This window comes from Lissotriton vulgaris, chromosome 10 (assembly GCF_964263255.1).
Source record: "Lissotriton vulgaris chromosome 10, aLisVul1.2, whole genome shotgun sequence".
NCBI lineage: Eukaryota > Metazoa > Chordata > Amphibia > Caudata > Salamandridae > Lissotriton > Lissotriton vulgaris.
The window spans coordinates 281158888-281179173 of NC_141698.1; the positions used below are offsets into that span (position 1 = coordinate 281158888).

The window sequence follows — 20286 nt, forward strand, 5'->3', positions numbered from 1 at the left end:
CCAGTAATCTTCTCTTTTACACGAAAACACTTCTTCACATTATAGGGGTTTTTTCTGTTTGCAGTAGCGGTATGTTTAGGTCCTGAAGAAAGCAAGGCCAATGGCCAATAATTGCTGAAACATGTCGACCACGTTCCACCACTAGACAGTTTATAAATATTCCCTGTCTTGGCTATTTTTTAACATTGGTGCTGGGAGCTATACCCTATTAAAATTTCTGTTGCTCCTTAAACCAATTTTGTTCACTTTCTCTATACTTTTTGGTATCACTCTGTTCTTTGCACTGCACCCACTTTTTTACCCCGTCAGTTATATCACCAGCACATATATTTCCAACTCCAAACGATTATGCACCGACCAACAGGAAGGTCAAGCCTTTCCTGTTAGAGAAAAGATCGGGTGCAGTGTTGGTCCTCGGAGCCCCAAATGATGAAGGGCGGTTCCGAGTGGTGACTGATGGGTGCCAGAGACCAGACACTAACCTGACCTGGCTCCTGTAACTTCCAGTTATATGGCTAGTGGTAACAACTCACTACGACTATCCTCAATATTTACCTGTAGAATTCCTGACCCTCTGATACTTCTTTGTGATAGGAGAGAGGATGAGACCAGGACTGGGCTTTCTGCTTAGTTCTCCCTTCAGACTGGGTCAAAGTCTGGGAAGCCTGCAAAACGACCTTACTAGTTAACTGTGATAAGAAGGAGACCGTGCTGTATAAGCAGCTGGTCTGTGGTTCCCTCAGAAGTTGACCTGTTCCCTGTAAGAACTGCTCAAGATGCCTGTGTATCGGTGTCACTTTGGAACTACTTGGTCGAGGAGGCAAGATCCATGGACAAGCACCATCCGAGTCATGGGGCTCCATCACTGTGTTTCAGGTGAGCCAACACTGTCCCTCGAACCATTACGTGACCTTGGAGATTGATTCCCACATACTGGCACAGAAGGGCTTTGAGTTTGTGGACTTTCACACTTCCCGGTTTGTTTTGGTTCTGCTGACTGGAGAGGCACGTCCCGATTCTGAAACTGTTCATATCACCCTTCTAGCCTGGATGGTTCTGGAAATATTGGTGTTTTAAGTGCTAGTGAAACCTAACCAAAATGAGGCACATACTGAGTGACCATTGAGTGTCTTCACTTCTTGACCACGGTTAACAGGCCCTTACACAAGAAGGCCCCAGTTTTTTTATCAGTCCCATTTAAAAGGAAAGGGGCTGCTTGAGTCCTTTTGTGGTCCCTAAACAAAAGTATATTTTAAACCTAATCTAACACTGGTAATCAAACCAGGAATTACCACTGTACACTGAAGCTTGAAAGGATCACCATTGAATTCACCAGGTGGGGTCGTGTTGTTTGAGTAATTATTTTTTGAGATACCTATTCGATACTTACTTATATGCTGTTCCATTTTATTATATTTCTTTGCTATCAAAGTTCTGTCAGCTGAGATTTCAACAAAATGAATTGTCCAAAGACCGAGTTTTGCCCAGGTCTGGGATTTATACATTTGTGTTTCTTGTCCTCATCCTAAATCCTTCTCCAAAGTGGTGACTTGAAATCCCCAGTGTAGATCCGAATCAAGCACTATATAACATTGGATTTGTGATCAACATTATGAAAACTCTAACCCTAGAACTAAGGAGAGTTCGTCATGTTTGGGGCTTCTGCTCTAGAATGTTATATCACCTCCTTGATTTCTGAGTTTACCGTATAGCCTATTATTAAATTATCGCGCAATAAAAGTCTTTCTTTAAGAGCTACATCACTGTTTATGTTAATGGCTGTTATTTACTAACACCTACATGGCAAAATTCGAGCAAGAGCATGTCTTCGCTCATAAAGAATGGACAGAACATCTTGAATTTTTTTGTCGCTTTATTGGCGATATTTTTGTAATATGGTCTGGTACAGAAGCACAACTACATCACAATATTGAGTCATTAAATTCAAGGAATCCACGCATTCAGGTAACACATACTGTCAGTAGATCTAAAATAGCATATTTAGACGTGATGGTAGAACTTGATGGAGAAAGGATCAACACTTCTTTGTACCGAAAACCGACTGATAAGAACAGTATGTTGCTTTTTCAAAGCTTTCATCCTCCGAATTTATTGAAGAACCTTCCATACTCTCAATTCTTGAGGATCAGGAGAATAGTTTCAAGACAAAATGAATGTTTGGAGTATATCAAGGAATACAAGGAAAACTACGTAAAAAGAGGCTATCCGACTGATATACTGGACACAGCACAAAACAAAGCAATTGAGAAAAATCGTACTGACCTATTAGTACTAAAACACAAAGAAGTACAGAGACGGAATGTGTTTGTCTCAAAATACTCAGTTAACTCACAAAAGCTTAAAAATATCATACACCAAAGATGGGAACTCCTTCAGCAAGAAAATGATTTTCACAACAGTTTTATGGATAAACCCTTGTTTGCCTACACTCACTCTAAGAACCTGAAAGAATTGCTTAAACATTCGGAGATTCCGAAAAAGAAGGATTACAAAGGAATGAGGAGATGCACAAACTGTGTGCATTGCAACAATGTTATTGTTGGAAACATGATTACCCATCCTCAGTCTAGAAGAACCATCCAGTTGAAATTTGAAGGAGACTGTAACAATAACCAGGTTATATACACCATTAAATGTCCTTGCGGACTTTTATATGTTGGTAAAACTGAGCGCAAACTGAAAATTCGTATTTCAGAACATAAAAGCAGAATACGAAACAAATCTATGACATCATCCTTAGCAACACATTGGCTAGAAAAAAAACACACTATAGCCCAACTGAGATTCACTATTCTTGAAATAGTATCATTAAAAGAGGGTTGTGACAGAAATAAGAAATTACTACAGAGAGAATCATTTTGGATAAAAATGTTGGGTGCTCTGACCCCCGGGAGACTTAATGACCGGATTGAGTTGAGCAGTTTTTTGTGATCACTACCATAACTGTGTTTCTAATGTTATATATTGAATCTGCTGTAGGGATTGTAAATAATTGTTTATAACTGATTGTGTCTGTTTGAAAAACCTTTCATTGTTCTTTTCATCAAAATACATGTATAATGCTGGTTCATGGTTTTCTTTCCACATCTCTCTTTTTTACTTTTTTTGTTCATTTTTATCACTTTTGCTATTTTTTGTGTGGAACTCTAGAACAGGTGGAGAGATCTTATTGTCATTAATCACTGAGAGTGATTGTTGCGCTTCGTTTGTTCTTAGTTGGGCTCAATAAAGTTTTTTGGATTCGATGGTACACGAGGTTTTGACTTCAACATATATTCGCGTTAGTGGTTTATTAAGAAATGGGACGCGTTTCTCATTTCGGAATAATGCAGAGCCTGTCGGGCATCAAACCATACAGTTGAATAATATTATTGTAACTAATCACCGGTATTTTAACAACATGTCCAGTTGCCCTTGCTCGGAGCTGTTTTTTTTTGAAGATGGCGAGTACGATGGTATGAGAGGACGGTCTCCGTAGTTACTTGTGACGTACATGAAAAGGATTGGTATCTTGTATCTGATTGGTGGACTGGATGATCGGTGCAACCAATAGGGAAGGATGTTAGAGTAGTTTAATCAGGAAATGGTGCCGGTTGCACAAACGCGGGAGACTCCGTATGTCGGAAGATTACCTTGCGGATTGTTTGGTGAGCTGCGCTCTTTGAAAAAAACGGTAAGAACCTTTGGAGTGAGACGCATTTCGTTCTGTTTAAGGGTGATTGCGGAAACGAACGGTTGATTAAGTGGTTTATCCTTGTTGCAGACAGGTATCGAAAAACGACCACGCTTTGAAGTGAGAGAGGGTCTACGGAACGTATGTACCTGAAGTAAATGCAGGTATGCATTTATATAACGTTAGAGTCTATTGTGGTCAGAGTCTTTGTTTACATTGTTTTAGGCGGCAGCCTGATTTGTTTTTACATTGCTTTTTATAGTTGTTTTGGACCTAGAAGAAGCGAAGTTCATAAGAATACATTTACTTGTATGTGAGTAGTTTTCATACGCTCTTTTGATGGGTTAAGGTGCATTTTTTGGTTTATGCACTATGGGTGTGTTTTCTTTTGGTGGAGGAAATTCAAAGAAATGCAATGAACCATGTGATATATATACAAGTAGACTGATGTGCCTGTACATGTTATTTTGCAGCATTGCCCCTGACGAAGGGACCCTACTTTTGTCCCGAAATGCATTGGGCGAACTACGATGCACACAAGAAAATTTAATGTTTTTTCAATGTATATAAACGTTTGATATTGTTTTGCAAATGGAAAATTAGGATAACCTGACTTGCAAACTCCCAAGCAATACTGATGTGGCCCTACCTGTTGTCAGAAGTGAGAGTGTTATTAACGACCCATTACAGTTAGGGGAAGGGCACATACGGCTAGTATCATGGAACATCGCGGGCCTACGGGCAAAGCAGGATGACCCTATTTGGTTACAATCTATGAAGAACCATGATATTGTCGCATTACAAGAAACTTGGATGAAAGATAAAAGTTTCTGGGTAGAAGGATACACTTCTTTTTTTGTTGATGCCCTGAGCTCCACGTCGGGTAGGGACAGAGGGGGTTTGCTATTCCTTGTTTCAGTTAAAATTGCAGGTAATGTTAGAGTAATCCCTAGTTCTTCTTACTATTATCAGCTGGTGGAAATTTGTCTGGCTGATAAGAATAAGATTGTGTTAATAAATTGTTACAACTCCATGCAGGGGGGACCCCCAAATTTTGTTTTAGATGGTCTATCGGACTTTTTAATTAAATACATGTCAAAACAAACCACTTTAGTTCAGTGTATAATGATGGGTGATTCTAATGTTCATTTGTGTGAGTCCCATTGCCAGATTATTGACGAAAATGGCCCTGATTACACCTCACCGCCACACTTTGAACATAGTTCTAAGGGAGTGGCGATGGAAAACTTGCTTTCATCAAATGACCTATATGAACCAGGGTTCTCAGATACAACAAACCGTGTGGTCACGTACAACGCAAGGGGCAGTGAATCAATTATTGATTATTTTTTTATGTCCTCAGGGCTCCTGCGTTATGTTTTGTTTTATAATGCATTTGTTAGTGGATTTAGTGACCACAACCCTGTGCTATTGGTCCTGGATGCTCTTTCTGGTTTGTGTAAAGGAGTAGTAAGGGCTACCTCTATAAGGGATGTTAGGAGTAAAGACCAGGGCAGACGCCTTAAATGGTGTAAAGTCTGTCCAGAGGATTTTCATGGTCTTATTGTGCAAGATATGGGAGTCGAAATTGGGAAATGTAGGAATAGAGAGACGAGGGGAGGGGAAGTTGTGAGTGCCTTTGAAGCTATCTGTGCTAGAGTGGAAAAAGAGCTCAGAGTCAAACCAGGGAGGGGTTCTGTCCCATTGTGTAGATGGTTTGACCACTCTTGCTCACAGGCACACTCAGCCCTGCTGAAAGGTCTTAAACAATTGCCTAGAGATAGGAGTTTGGTGGCAGAACTAAGAAGACAATATGCTCTGGCAGTCAAACTTCGAAAAAAAGCCATCAAAGATGAAGCCTGGGACTCTTTGATGGACCCCGTAACCCTCAAACATAGCTCCAAATTTTGGGCTATTATTAATAATCCTTTGTTCTCTCATACAAACAATTTGGATCTCGAAATTAACATATCTGAGGCTGATTGGATTAACCATTTTTCTAACATATATGGCTCCAACGAAAATGCCGAGGTGTTTAAAATACCTTACTCCCCTTTTTCTCCCATTAATTTAGAGTTTACAAAATCAGAAGTTGAGCTGGCAATTGTAGGCTCAGCTGCTAATAAAGCCCCTGGCCCGGATGGGGTGCCCCCGGACCTTTACAAATTCAACTCGGAGATGTGGGCTGAGATTTTAGCTAATGTTTTTAATTGTGTGTATGAGGGGGGTTTGCCAAAAACATGGTCATGTGCCATTATAGTACCTATTTTTAAAAAGGGCCTAAGAAGCGACCCAAAGTGTTTTCGACCAATCTCGCTATTGGACTCTTCTATGAAGATTTTGGGCAAAGTCCTGCTTGCTAGAATTAACACCTGGTCCACAGATAATAATATTCTAGTAGATGCCCAATATGGGTTCCGCGCTGGGAGAGGGACTGAGGACCAATGTTTAAATCTTCATTTGTTAATTTCGAAATATACAATTGTTAAAAAAGGGTCAATTTTTGTTGCTTTTATGGACCTGTCCACAGCTTTTGATTTGGTGAATAGAGCTCGGCTGTGGACCATGTTGTTAAAGCTGGGACTTGATCCCCCCCTTGTATATTTTTTGGCTGAATTACACAAAGATCTAAAAGCTTCAATCAGAATGGACCAAGAAGGTAATCGTACCGCTTGGTTCAAATCCAGCAGGGGCGTGCGGCAAGGCTGCATTCTTGCTCCCATGCTCTTCACCTTGTATATAAATTCACTTGAGGAAACTCTTTTAACTGCTACCTTGGATACTCCGCGTGCAGGGGAAACTAGTATTCCAGTTCTCCTGTACGCGGACGATGCCGCTTTAATAGCTCGGACTCCCATAGGTCTACAAAAACTTTTAAATGCTTTTAACGATTTTATGTTATCATTAGACCTAGTAATAAACAACTCCAAATCACACGTCATGGCGTTTGGGGCTGGTAAAAACAACTCCAGAAAGTTTTTTTGTAACGGTGACGTGATCACTAATGTTAAAATTTTTACATATTTGGGTGTAATTTTTGACACCAAGGTGAGTTGGGCTCCGCAAATTGTAGCTAAAACTAAGGCGGTTAGAAGCTCAGCCACTGCCATTCTAAGTTTTGCTAGGAGACTGGGCGGGAAGCCAACAGGTGCCTTACTTAACTTGTACAGGGCAAAATCAGTGGCAATAGCCAGATACGGCTCGGGTCTGTGGGGCTATGTAAATAGCGAACCAGTTCAAAGGGAAGAAAATAAATTCCTGCGTTCCACCTTAGGGCTTCCCCAATCCACAGCCACGTTTTCGGTTCACCAGGAAGTTGGGCTTGGTTATATATCGGATACCCTTCTTATGGCTCCTATCTTGTTATGGATAAGGCTTTGGACCAATAAAAACTTGGGTCTAAATCATAAAATACTGGTGGACTGTCTAAAACTAGATAATTATAAAAACATTATTTGGCTTTCATATATACAGAAGTGCTCTCTGGACCTGGGTCGTCCTGATATTTTTCTGGCCCCTCAGAGTCTTAAGAAATCAGATTTAGCTTGGGTGAAGGCCAACTTTATAACTATGAAAAATGCGGAGAGGGAGGAACGCCAATTACTCAAGCCCACGGTCAGAGCCCATTACCTGACCATTACGCGTCTTGCCATCCAACCGTACCTTACTATCGTCACCATCCCCTTTCATAGGTGGCTTTTGGTAAAACTTCGGTTTAATCAAATTTATACTGTTTTGTGTGATAGTCAAGGTTGGTTTAAGGAGGAGGATGCCCCTGTCTGCAAGTGTGATAATTTTTCTACTCAAAATAATATGCATTTTATGTTATTTTGTAACTTCTTTGCTGAGCCCAGACAGAAATACCTGGTTCCACTTTTGAAGGATAAAGCCTTTTATCAAGCAAAACCCGCTCTCCTGTACCTCCAACTATTGGATTCTGCGTTGGCCATGTTTAGCGTGGCCAATTACCTTGTTGCAGCGGTTAGGATCAGGAGGAAAAGACTTAAAGATGTAAATATTAGTGTTTTGTGATGATGATTGATAGGGATGTTGTTTGCATTTTTAAATGTCTATTTTATTGAGTATTGACTCTTTTTAAGATGTATTTTTATAATGTATATTAATTAACTAATCATTACTGTCGTTTCCTCATATGATGTATTTTTATGTATATGAAATTATTACTGTTTGATGCTTTTGTATCTGATTATGAATTTTTGTATTGCCCTTCCTGTGATGTGATGTGATTGTAGAATGCTTTTATGATTTTTAACTAAATCGAATAAAGTGGTTTTGACTTGACTTGAAATGGAAAATTATGTGTAAATGTATAAGTACAGAATGTCGTGTTGAAAAAGTTTGACTGATTGTCAAAATACATATGAATAAAAATGTGTTTAACGTTCAAAACAAAGTTTGATCAATAGAATTTACTAGAGTTGTGCGCAACTGAGCCTGTGTTAACAGTTAGTTGACCAGCCACATTTTCATGTTATTTACTATGTCAAACTGTATCCCAGGCCCCCTTCCTCGTCTGGCCCGCATTCTGTGGTCAGCCTTGACTGCTCGTCCTCACTGCCCTGAGGGAGTAAAAACCCAAAAGAAGTAACTTGCTTCTCCAGTTGTGTTGCACAAGTATTGTGGGCCTGAGAAATTCGCGATGAAGACCAAACCCACTCTATAATCTTTCTGAAGCGGCTGACTCTGCCATGACACCTAGAGAAGGCTCAAAACCTCCTATTTAATGTTGCTACATCTTTACGATAGTACATATGAAAAACTTAATATTTGAAAGATCCGATTGCTCACACCACTAACAGGGATTTAATTACTCTCCAATGGGGTCTCCGTGCAATATATATTTAATTGGTTCTAAACTCGGCATGACAGTTTTGAGATGTTATTACTTGCAGAGGTCTTAAATTGAGTACATATCAGTTGGGTATGATTAAGAGCACTTGTTGTTCACAGCACCGCAAACAAGTGGTATCAAGTACGACAAACAAGTATGGTCATAGCTAGAAGGTCTTGCCTATGCCAGAGCTATTTTATTTGCCAATATGTTTTAGCCATGTTATACACCAGCGTGGCGTCTGTTCAGTGTGACTAAAAATTAGCAGGGTAAAGGAGTGTGGAGTGGAGTGTTGTAAAGTGGAGTATAATGGAGTGGTAAAGAGGAGTATCATGGAGTGGTTTGGAGTGTCATGGAGGGAGTGGAGTGGAGTGTTGTGGAGTAGAGTTGAGTGTCGTAGAGTGGAGTGACAGTGTCATGGAGTGGCATAGAGGGTGTTGTGCAGAATGTAGGAAAGTGGCATACAGTGGAGTAGAATATCGTAGAGGGGAGTGGCATAGATTGGAGTAGTGTAGGAGAGTGGAATGGCATAGAGTGGAGTAGTATGTCGTAGAATAGAGTGGAGTAAAGTGGCATAAAGTGAGTTGATTAGAGAATTGTGGAGTAGTTTTGTAGAGTGGCATAAAAGTACTGTAGAGTGGAGTGGCACAGATTAGAGCATCATAGAGTGGAGTAGACTGGCCTAGAGTGAAGTGGCATAAATTGCAGTGTCGCATAGTAGAGCGCAGTGGCATAGAGTAGATTGTTTCAGAGTAGAACTGGCATAGATTGCAGTGGTGTGAGGTAGAGTGCAGCGGTGCAGGATAGGTTTCTTTAGGTGTAATGTAGAGTCCTATAAACTGCAGTGGCGTAAAGTACAGTGGTGCAGAATAGATAAGAGGCAATGATTGATGCAGAGGGTAGTAGCATACAGTGCGTTGGCGCAGTGTGCAGTAGAGTGGCGTAAAGTTGAGTTGTACAGAGTAGAGTACAGTGGCTTAGAGTAGTATAGAATAGAGTGGTGTAGAGTGCAGTGGTGTAGAATAGTTGGCGTAGAGTGCAATAGAGTAGGGCACAGTGGTTTAGAGTCGAGTGGCGTAGAGCGCAGTGGCATAGAGTAGAATGGTGTGGAGTAGAGTGGCTTAGACCGGCACAGTACAGATTTCAGTTGCGCTGAGTGAAAGAGTGCAGTTGTGTAGAGTTGACTGTTTCAGAGTTGAATGGTGCAGGGTGGAATGCAGTGGAATAGACTAGTGGCTTAGAGTAGAGGGGCTTAGATTAGAGCGGCGTAGAGTGGCAAGGAGTGCAATGTTGCAGATTCGACTGTCATAGACTGCAGTAGTGTATAAGAGTGCATTGGCGTGGGGTACAATGGCATAGAGTGGGACAGAGAGCAGTGGTGCACAGTAGAATAGAGTTGCATAGAGTGCAATGCCGTAGAATGCAGTAACGTATAGTGCAGTAGCATAAAGTGTTGCGGAGTAAAATATAGGTACGTAGAGTGTAGTGGTGCAGAGTAGATTGGCATAGAGTGCAGTGTCGTAGAGTGGAGTGGCGCAGAGTAGAGTTGAATAGTGTGGAATGTTGCAGAGTAGTGTGGTTTGGAGTGGCATAGAGTAGTTTGAGTTGAGTGGAGTGGTGCACGGTAGAGTGCAGAGCAGATTAGAGTGGCGTAGAGTGGATTGCCATAGAATGCAATGGTGTAGAGTGGTACAGAGTAGAGTGCAGTAGCGTAGAGTGGAGTGTGCATGGTGTAGTAGTACTGGGCCTATACAGACAACACATCTTCAATTGAAATTATCATAATATTTGCACAGACTTAGTTTTACTGATAAAAGTTTACAGTGCACAACAATAATGTTTGGAAATGGTATCACCTAATGTATTGATTTTGTTTTGATTGTATTAAAATATTTGTTTCCACCAAACTTGAGGATTACCCAAAACTGTGCTTCATCAATGCTTTTTTAACTCTGATATTTTCTGAAATAGCTGAACAGTTTATTTACAAACATTTAAATTTTGTGTGTATCAGAAAAACAAATAACATCATACAACCTTCCTCAAGCAGACCCCTAGTAGCCAATGATTGTCACGTAAATCCTCTCACTTTAAAAATCAGAGAAAGAAAAGTAGATAAAGCCAGAAAATAAAAATCAAGAAAAGGCGAGTTCCAAACCACAAAGTCAGTGGTAAGCAATAGGCAGAATGCATTCCAAGGGAAGCTTTCCGAATGGCCCCAAGATGTCATTAGCAAATAAGACTGCTGTGCTGTCAGTAGGCTTCAACCTAAAAGAACAAACAAATTGTTGTTTACCTTGAAAAAGAAATTTCACGACAGAGCTGTCATTGCTTGCCATTCATATCAAGAACCGGCTAAACACAGTGTGTTTATTCATAATTTGTTGATCTCTTGATTTGAGATTTGATTGTTAGTAAGCATTTCCTTCCTTCTCACTTCCAGGACCACATGCACTATCACTGTGAGAGTGGCAAGACTAAAGTCTGCACTCTGACTCTTAAGTGGCCGCATCCCATGACCTTCGTCACATCAAGCCGCAGGAAATCAGAGGCAGAGAAGAAAGCAGCTGCATTGGCCTGCCAGAAGCTGAAGGTGAGTAGAGAGCTAATTTCTTACTTTATAGCCATTAATAGATGGATCTAAATCTGGTCCTCTATTGTTAGATCCCACGCTGCAGCTTTAATATCATAAAGAAGTTTGTTTTAATACAAGCAACACAGCAGTTGATTATTGTCTAGTGTTTACATGTATACTTGTTGGCTATAGTCATCATATGAGTTTTTATGCTGTTAAAACACCTTTGCCTGTGGGAAGTGAGTATAGCTAAAAGGTTAAGGGCAAATGAAGGTGAGAACCTTTTAGTGTGTTGTAAACACCAGTCCTTCCACAGTCGCAGTAACAATAAATGCCTTTGAGTACTGAAATTCAATAGGATTATCTAATAGGATGCGCAGAATCAAATAAAAATCTGTGTTTGGATTTTCTGGAAATCAATCGAATTTAATGCCAGAATGAGGAGAAATGCAATACAATATAGGGTATGCAGGAGTGAAATATGTCTCGAGTTCAGAACGTTCGGTTCGAGGCATATGAGCTGCAGATATCACACTGTGCATAGATCGCCACCTAGTGTTGGGCCCGGATGTTTGCAGTTTGTTGTTGTCCTGAAAAGTTCTTTGGAAGTCACGAGATAGGTGACTCCTCCTTAGGACCACATTGCGCATGGGCATCAGCTCCATCCCCAGATTGTTTTTTTCCACCATCGGGCTCGGATGTGTTTCCTGCGCTCCAGTTTGGAACCGATTTTCCTTTGGCGTGCAATCCTCACCCAGTTAGACGGTATTGTTTCGATCGCGCTACTTCAACGCGATTCTCTACCACTTCGAAGTCATCGATTCCGGTCGTCGATTAAGGCCTTCGAGCCTACCTAGGCCTTGCTTTCTGGCTCATGGAAAGAAAGCCATTCAAGAAGTGTCCTTAATGTGGGTCGAAGTTTCCCCACACTGACCTACATGAGGTGTGCAACCTTTGCCTATCACCGGAGCACAAGGCCAAAGACTGTTCGGCGTGTGCCTTATTCCGCGCCAAGAAAACCATTCGGGACCGGCGAGCCCGGAGAACTATGGCTCGCTCGTCAGCTTCGATCCCCGACGACATCTTCGAAGAGGGCGTCGACGTGCCAGAACACCAGCACGCCGAAGAGACTATCTGATCCTCAGATGCCGAATACTCCGACGTCGAGGCCATCACTCCAGCTCAACGGGTCATAAGTCAGACCGTCGACCCCAATCCTTCCTCGACACCCTCAAAAAAGGCTTCAGTCACACCCTCACCTTCGGGCCCGGGTGCACACCGAGACACTGCTTCCCACGCCCCGCCTTCGGGGCAGGCAAAGAAGCCCAGTAAGCCTTCAGGTGGCTCGGGCTCGAGCCAGCCTATTCCCGGTGCCAATCCTAAACCGACACCGAAGAATAAGCCATATTCCTCTACTACGCCGACCGTTGCTCCGACACCTAAGCACACGGGCCGAAGACTGGCAGCGGCTCATCGACGCCGAAACCGCATTCGGAGCCGAGTAAAAAATGCCCAAAGCGCCAGATTCACACACGTTGGAACCGAAAAAAACACCTGGAACGGAAAAAACAGGTTCCGGTAAAAGACATTTCAAAAGACCTGACACCAGCTACCGACTCGGTGCCGAAAAAACCTACGGAGCCGAAAACTTCGAAGCCGAAGGATTTGCCCTACTCAGAAGAACTTTTTACACCGGATCCCAATCAAAAAACTCTTGTAAAGGATCCTAAAACCGGACAATTGACTCTCAGCTCCAAGAAAATTCCACTTGAGGCGCCAGCACCTCCTCCTCTCCAAAGAAGGACATTGCAACCTCTCCATTAAGGGTCCCTTCTCCACCACCTCTCCATACTGTTCCTCCTCCTACACCTCCGCCACCACATCATTCACCTACACCATCTAATCCAGAAGGTGATGTAGACACAGATTCGGACGACATAGGTGGGGGTGCAAACGACCCAGCAGGGGCCAACAGTCCCCCTCAGTCACCTAATCCATGGGATGATTACAACACCCCTGATGTGCCTTATGTCCCACAAGATAATGTATACCCTTCCAGACTTTCCCCACCAGAAGACACTATAGGGTTTAACCTACTAGTCCAAAGGGCTGCACAATATCATGGGGTGGACTTCCACACCGATGCAGTGGAGGAAGACTTCCTATTAGACACAAAGGTCTACTACCATTTTACCAATGCTTAAGGGTGTCATCAAGCACTCAACAGTGGTTTTTAAGGATCCTGTCAGGGCTAGGGTCCTCAATCCTCGCATTGAGAAAAAATATAAAGTTGCCCCTGCAGATCCAGTTTATATTAAAGGTCCAGCACAATTCGATTCTCTAGTAGTGTCTAATGCACGTAAACGTGCAAATTCCCAGACATCAGGTGAGGCCTCCCCACCCGACAAAGATTCTAAGCTCCTTGACGCTTCCGGCAAGCGAACAGCGGCACAAGCAGCTAACATCTGGCGCATTGCCAACACGCAAGCGTTGCTGGCAAGATATGACCGGGCACATTACGATGAACTAGAGTCCATAATGCAGCACCTACCAGACAAATACATAAAGAGAGCTAATAAACTTATACAGGAAGGTAAAAATATCACTAATACTTCCATCCGTTGTGCCCTAGACGCTGCAGATACCGCCTCAAGGGCAATCAATACCAGCACCTGACTACGTAGACATGCCTGGCTACGTATTTCAGGTTTTAAACCTGAGGTACAAAACTCCATCCTTAATCAGCCATTTGATGAGACACATTTATTTGGCCCAAATGTTCACGTGTCTTTAGAGAAAATGAAAAAAGCCACAGAAACAGCAAAATCTATGGGAGCCTTGCAGCAGCAAGCTCCCAGGCTTTCCTTTCGTCGCTAATCATACAGAGGCAACACCCGAGGCTACTCCTCGGAAAGTCCCTCCACTTCCTACAAAACCCCTGGTCAATCCACATTCACTAAGGGCTACCAGAGAGGGGTTTACAGGGGTAACAACAACCAAGGCAGAGGCAAAAACAACTCCCGTTCTGCCTCTACCCCTACCCAATGACTTTTCTCCCCTTCCCCCCTCAACATTCCACTCCTGTGGGAGAAGACTTCAACAATTCCTGCCTGCTTGGATCAACATCACATCAGACAGGTGGGTGCAACAAATTATTTAGTCAGGTTACTGTCTAGAACTGTATAACACAAAAAACAGGGGGGTCTACCAGCTTAGTTATGTGGCTGCACTGTCAATCCAAGTTAACAGAATCTCGGGGTGGATAAGTCACATCAAAACAGCTTACTTCAAAACGAGGTGAACACTATATGTATAGGAAAGACCAACACAGTACAGATCATTCATACATGGTTGACAAATCCAAAACAATTAGCAAAGGGTTACCATCAAATTGACTCAATGATCAGTCCTATCATATGGCCAAACCCCGGTGCAAATCAGGCTAGTCCCCTGATCATCGGGACTTCAAGCGCCGCACCATTAGTTGCTGGTCAAGGATTTGGTCCACCCATACAAACAGACCAACAATGATGGCTGATCTTTGCTGGTAAAGTGAGAAACCGTGCAACAGAAAAAATAGTGACTTTACAATAGGATGGAGTGTCCTCCTATTTCTAACTTTATTCTACGGACGAACCACACCTCCTAATTAAAAACATAGAACAGTGCAAAAAAAGGACAGTCAACAAATATCTGTCTAATAACGGGTTAACATGTTTCTGCCTAGCGGGTATTTTATCCCATGGCATTCGTCAGGGCCTCTGTTCTTACAATAGTTGCACTAAGTAGTGATGAAACAAAAGAAACACCACCACCACCAAAGTGAAAAAGTAGGATGTAAAAGGGTTGAGTACGATACAACCTGTACCAACCAATGACATTAACCCTCCATGTCAGATAGGAAATACGAATTCTATGGAGGAAAATGCATAGTCATTATAAACTTACTATGTCAATCACCTATACAATGAGTTTCACCAAAAACAGTTTCAAAGAAAATATTGTATTTATGCTCACCCTTCATGGTAGGGAAATGGACCTCACCTCACCTGGACCGGCTCAGGTTCTACGAGGCCCCGCACTACATAAATATAAAAGGTAAAACAGAAGTAGAGCCCCCATAAAGCATAAATACACAGTCTATTCCAGTGCCCAACATTCCTATCCATTAGATCCCTTACATCTAGGGACCAACATGTGAGGAGACTCTAGTAACTGAACTCTGTGTGCCCAGCCCCTTGGACTCCCAGGTCTACCTTCCAACACAAATATATCCCCATAGAGGTTAATTATCTGTTCATAGTGGGACTACTACTGAGTTGCAGACTTCAACAACAACATTCTTTTTGGCTGTGTTATCCATACTGAGCTTCCTGTGGCTTCTCATACAATGAATCAGCTATAGACTCACCTATCCGTCGGTACCTCAAAGCTCACATCTGAGTCTTGGGGGAGGCACCGACCTGTAGATGGTGTCTCCTTAAATAATTAACTCAGGTTTGTTGGTATTGTAACCCTCCGCCTCACTTGTCAGAATAGCAACAATAAATGGCAGTTCTTTACTCTCAAGAGCGATTATTTTGCCAACCCCAGTGCTTATCTCTGCTGAATTGGTAGCAAATAACCAGAAAGCATTATTATAAACCCCGTTTGTTGTAAAGTTAAAGCGCACTACTTTACACTCGAAATCTCGCGGGAATTCACTCTCTAAACTACAGCATGAGGTCATCAGCCCCATTTTGGTAGTTCGTTAGGTGATATTATACAGTGATGATCGAGGGTCTATTACAGCTTCCGGTCGTTCAACCAGCTCCGATCGATGGCAGTGATCCAATTAACGTGACCAATAATGTGATGCACTCGACATTTGCGCTGGGTGTGTCGCGCAACCACTCGCATTAGGGACAGCGCTTTCCCAAATGCAAGGGACTTTGTCTCGTGTCGAGATCTCGCGAGATCTCTTATACTCTGAACTACACAATGGCCTCATGTCGGCCATTGTGGTAGTTTAATTATAAATGACGCTTCTAGCAATGTTTAGCAACCCAGCTCTGTGGCTCACAGTCTTACAAATACGGTATTTGAACCCATAGGGTTTTAGGCATTGCTAAATATTTACATCCATAGTACAAATGCCCACTCAATATATATCCCCACAGCAAAGGGCACCAAATAAAGAGAGGGGCATCCTCTTGTAAAACCTGGTGCTACAGAATCCACTATTCCTGTGGTACATCTACACCTTTTTTAATGTAGAATGTCATGATAATGAGGTCACTAATAGTCATGATGGTATATGACACTGTATCTCTTCACTTAGGTCCTCACTAAGGTAATGAACCTAAAGCCACACCACATTGATCTAGGACATCTCTAATAGGTGGTAAAATGTATGTCTAAGTACATAGGAAGCGGGGGCTTATTCTGAGGTCATGTTAGAGTACACTGATCCCTCAAATGGATCCCTATAACAGAGTCCAGGGAATATCGTCGTCCCCACCGAGACCAGGAAGACCGTCACCCAGGCCCTCGTCACTAGCCGACTGGACTACGGCAACGCCCTCTACGCCGGTACCACCGCCAAGCTCCAGAAGAGACTCCAGCGGATCCAGAACGCCTCAGCCAGACTAATCCTCGACATCCCACGAACCAGCCACATCTCCGGACATCTGAGAGACCTTCACTGGCTCCCCGTCAACAAAAGAATCACCTTCCGCCTCCTCACCCACGCACACAAAGCCCTACACGACCAAGGCCCGAGCTACCTCAACAGCCGAATCAACTTCTACGCTCCCAAACGCCACCTCCGATCAGCCAACCACGCCCTCGCCGCCGTCCCCCGCATCCGAAGAGCGACTACAGGAGGAAGGTCCTTCTCCTACCTGGCCGCCAAGACCTGGAACTCCCTCCCGACCGACCTGCGCCTGACCCAAGACCACCTCTCCTTCAGGAAGAAGCTGAAGACCTGGCTGTTCGAGCAGTAGCGGCACCCCCCTACCCCCAGCACCTTGAGACCCTACGGGTATGTAGTGCGCTCTATAAATGTCATTGATTGATTGATTGAATCCCATGGTATCGGTTTGGAGCTTATAAATCCATTTTTGTTCCTTTAAGAAAAGGTAACTTGATACATCACTTATATGTCCAGGTATAAAAGGCTTCTCGAGGACTGTCCATTGGAAGTCAGTCTCATTGTGTTGTTTCTCCAAGAAGTGTCTTGTGAGTTTTGTGTGGGACTTCTTGCAGCGAAAAGAGCTCTTGTGCTCTAACATTCTCGTGCGGACTTTTCGGGTTGTCATACCCACATATCTAGTAGAGCAGCTGCATGTCAACATATAGATTAAGTTATTGCTGTTGCAGTTGCTAAAAGTGCACTGCACCCATGGTCTATTGGTACCAATGTCTATCTCACTTGTATGTTTTGTCTGGGGGCAAACAGAACAAGTGCCGCATGGGTGGTGCCCCACCACCGGAGGGAGATTCCACAGGGTATCGCCAATTTTCTTCATGGTTTCTTTCGGGCGTGTGTGCACAAGCCTGTCCCGAATGTTGCTGGCCCGTTTAAACGCAAATAGGGGCTGCGCTATCTTGTCCTTACTATGATTGAGAATGCGCCAGTGTCGCCTCACGATTTTTTTGAATACTGTTGCTCCTAGTATTAAAAGTACTCACAAAAGTGAGTCTTTCTAACGGTGGTTTTGGAGTAGGAGGTTCAAGGAGGGCTTCTCTGTTGTTATTCATTGCTCTTTTCCTTGACCTCTTGATCAATGAACTGGGATAGTGTCTTTCCTTCAGTTGTGTGCACAGGCTACTGGCATGTGCTTCAAAGTCCTCCTTTTTCGAGCAGTTCTTCGAACTCGAAGGAACTGCCCATAGGGTAGATTTTGGCGTAGGGACTTAGGATGATAGCTCTCGTAGAGGAGCAGAGAATTGCGCGCCATGGGTTTCCTATAAAGCTCACTCTGCAAGCCTGCAGGTGTGGCATAGATAGACAAATCCAAAAAGGCAATCCTCTCTCTATGCGCCTCCATGGTGAATTTGAGATACTGGTTCTGACTGTTAAGCCACAGATGGAATTCTTTGACCGAGTCTAAAGTACATCTCCACACCACCAACACGTCGTCAATATAACGCTTCCACCACCTAATCGAGGTGTGGAAGGGGTTGGTGGGTGTCAGTAGATGTTGTTGCTCGAACTGAATAAAGAGAGGATTGCCTTTTTGGATTTGTCTATCTATGCCACACCTGCAGGCTTGCAGAGTGAGCTTTATAGGAAACCCATGGCGTGCAATTCTCTGCTCCTCTACGAGAGCTATCATCCTAAGTCCCCACGCCAAAATCTACCCTATGGGCAGTTCCTTCGAGTTCAAACGAACTGCTCGAAAAAGGAGGACTTTGAAGCACATGGCAGTAACCTGTGCACACAACTGAAGGAAAGACACTATCCCAGTTCATTGATCAAGAGGTCAAGGAAAAGAGCAATGAATAACAACAGAGAAGCCCTCCTTGAACCTCCTACTCCAAAACCACCGTTAGAAAGACTCACTTTTGTGAGTACTTTTAATACTAGGAGCAACAGTATTCAAAAAATCGTAAGGCGACACTGGCGCATTCTCAATCATAGTAAGGACAAGATAGCGCAGCCCCTATTTGCGTTTAAACGGGCCATCAACATTCGGGACCGGCTTGTGCACACACGCCCGAAAGAAACTATGAAGGAAATTGGCGATACCCTGTGGAATCTCCCTCCGGTGGTGGGGCACCACCCATGCGGCACTTGTTCTGTTTGCGCCCAGACAAAACATACAAGTGAGATAGACATTGGTACCAATAGACCATGGGTGCAGTGCACTTTTAGCAACTGCAACAGCAATAACTTAATCTATATGTTGACATGCAGCTGCTCTACTAGATATGTGGGTATGACAACCCGAAAAGTCCGCACGAGAATGTTAGAGCACAAGAGCTCTTTTCGCTGCAAGAAGTCCCACAAAAAACTCACAAGACACTTCTTGGAGAAACAACACAATGAGACTGACTTCCAATGGACAGTCCTCGAGAAGCCTTTTATACCTGGACATATAAGTGATGTATCAAGTTACCTTTTCTTAAAGGAACAAAAATGGATTTATAAGCTCCAGACCGATATATGGGATTGAACGACGATATTCCCTGGACTCTGTTATAGGGATCCATTTGAGGGATCAGTGTACTCTAACATGACCTCAGAATAAGCCCCCGCTTCCTATGTACTTAGACATACATTTTACCACCTATTAGAGATGTCATAGATCAATGCGGTGTGGCTTTAGGTTCATTACCGTAGTGAGGACCTAAGTGAAGAGATACAGTTTCATATACCATCATGACTATTAGTGACCTCATTATCATGACATTCTACATTAAAAAAGGTGTAGATGTACCACAGGAATAGTGGATTCTGTAGCACCAGGTTTTACAAGAGGATGCCCCTCTCTTTATTTGGTGCCCTTTGCTGTGGGGATATATATTAAGTGGGCATTTGTACTATGGATGTAAATATTTAGCAATGCCTAAAACCCTATGGGTTCAAATACCGTATTTGTAAGACTGTGAGCCACAGAGCTGGGTTGCTAAACATTGCTAGAAGCGTCATTTATAATTGAACTACCACAATGGTCGACATGAGGTCATTGTGTAGTTCAGAGTATGAGATCTCGCGAGATCTCGACACGAGACAAAGTCCCTTGCATTTGGGAAAGCGCTGTCCCTAATGCGAGTGGTTGCGCGACACACCCAGCGCAAATGCCGAGTGCATCACATTATTGGTCACGTTGATTGGATCACTGCCATCGATCGGAGCTGGTTGAACGACTGAACGACCGGAAGATGTAATAGACCCTCGATCATCACTGTATAATATCACCTAACGAACTACCAAAATGGGGCTGATGACCTCATGCTGTAGACTAGAGCCCGAATTCCCGCGAGATTTCGAGTGTAAAGTAGTGCGCTTTTAACTTTACAACAAACGGGGTTTATAATAATGCTTTCTGCTTATTTGGTACCAATTCAGGAGAGATAAGCTCTGGGGTTGGCAAAATAATCACTCTTGAGAGCAAAGAACTGCCATTTATTGTTGCTATTCTGACAAGTGAGGCAGAGGGTTACAATACCAACAAACCC

The 20286-nt window shown here is 43.1% G+C and overlaps 1 protein-coding gene across 2 annotated transcripts in view; it reads left to right on the forward strand.

Moving 5' to 3' along the window:
* Positions 1-20286, forward strand: part of DHX30 (DExH-box helicase 30) — a 1000138-nt gene that overhangs the window by 272611 nt on the left and 707241 nt on the right. For both annotated transcript variants that reach the window (XM_086941023.1, XM_086941022.1), the window contains one exon: positions 10990-11139. In XM_086941023.1, coding sequence (XP_086797149.1) covers positions 10990-11139 — 150 coding nt within the window. The remainder of the gene's footprint in view (positions 1-10989; positions 11140-20286) is intronic.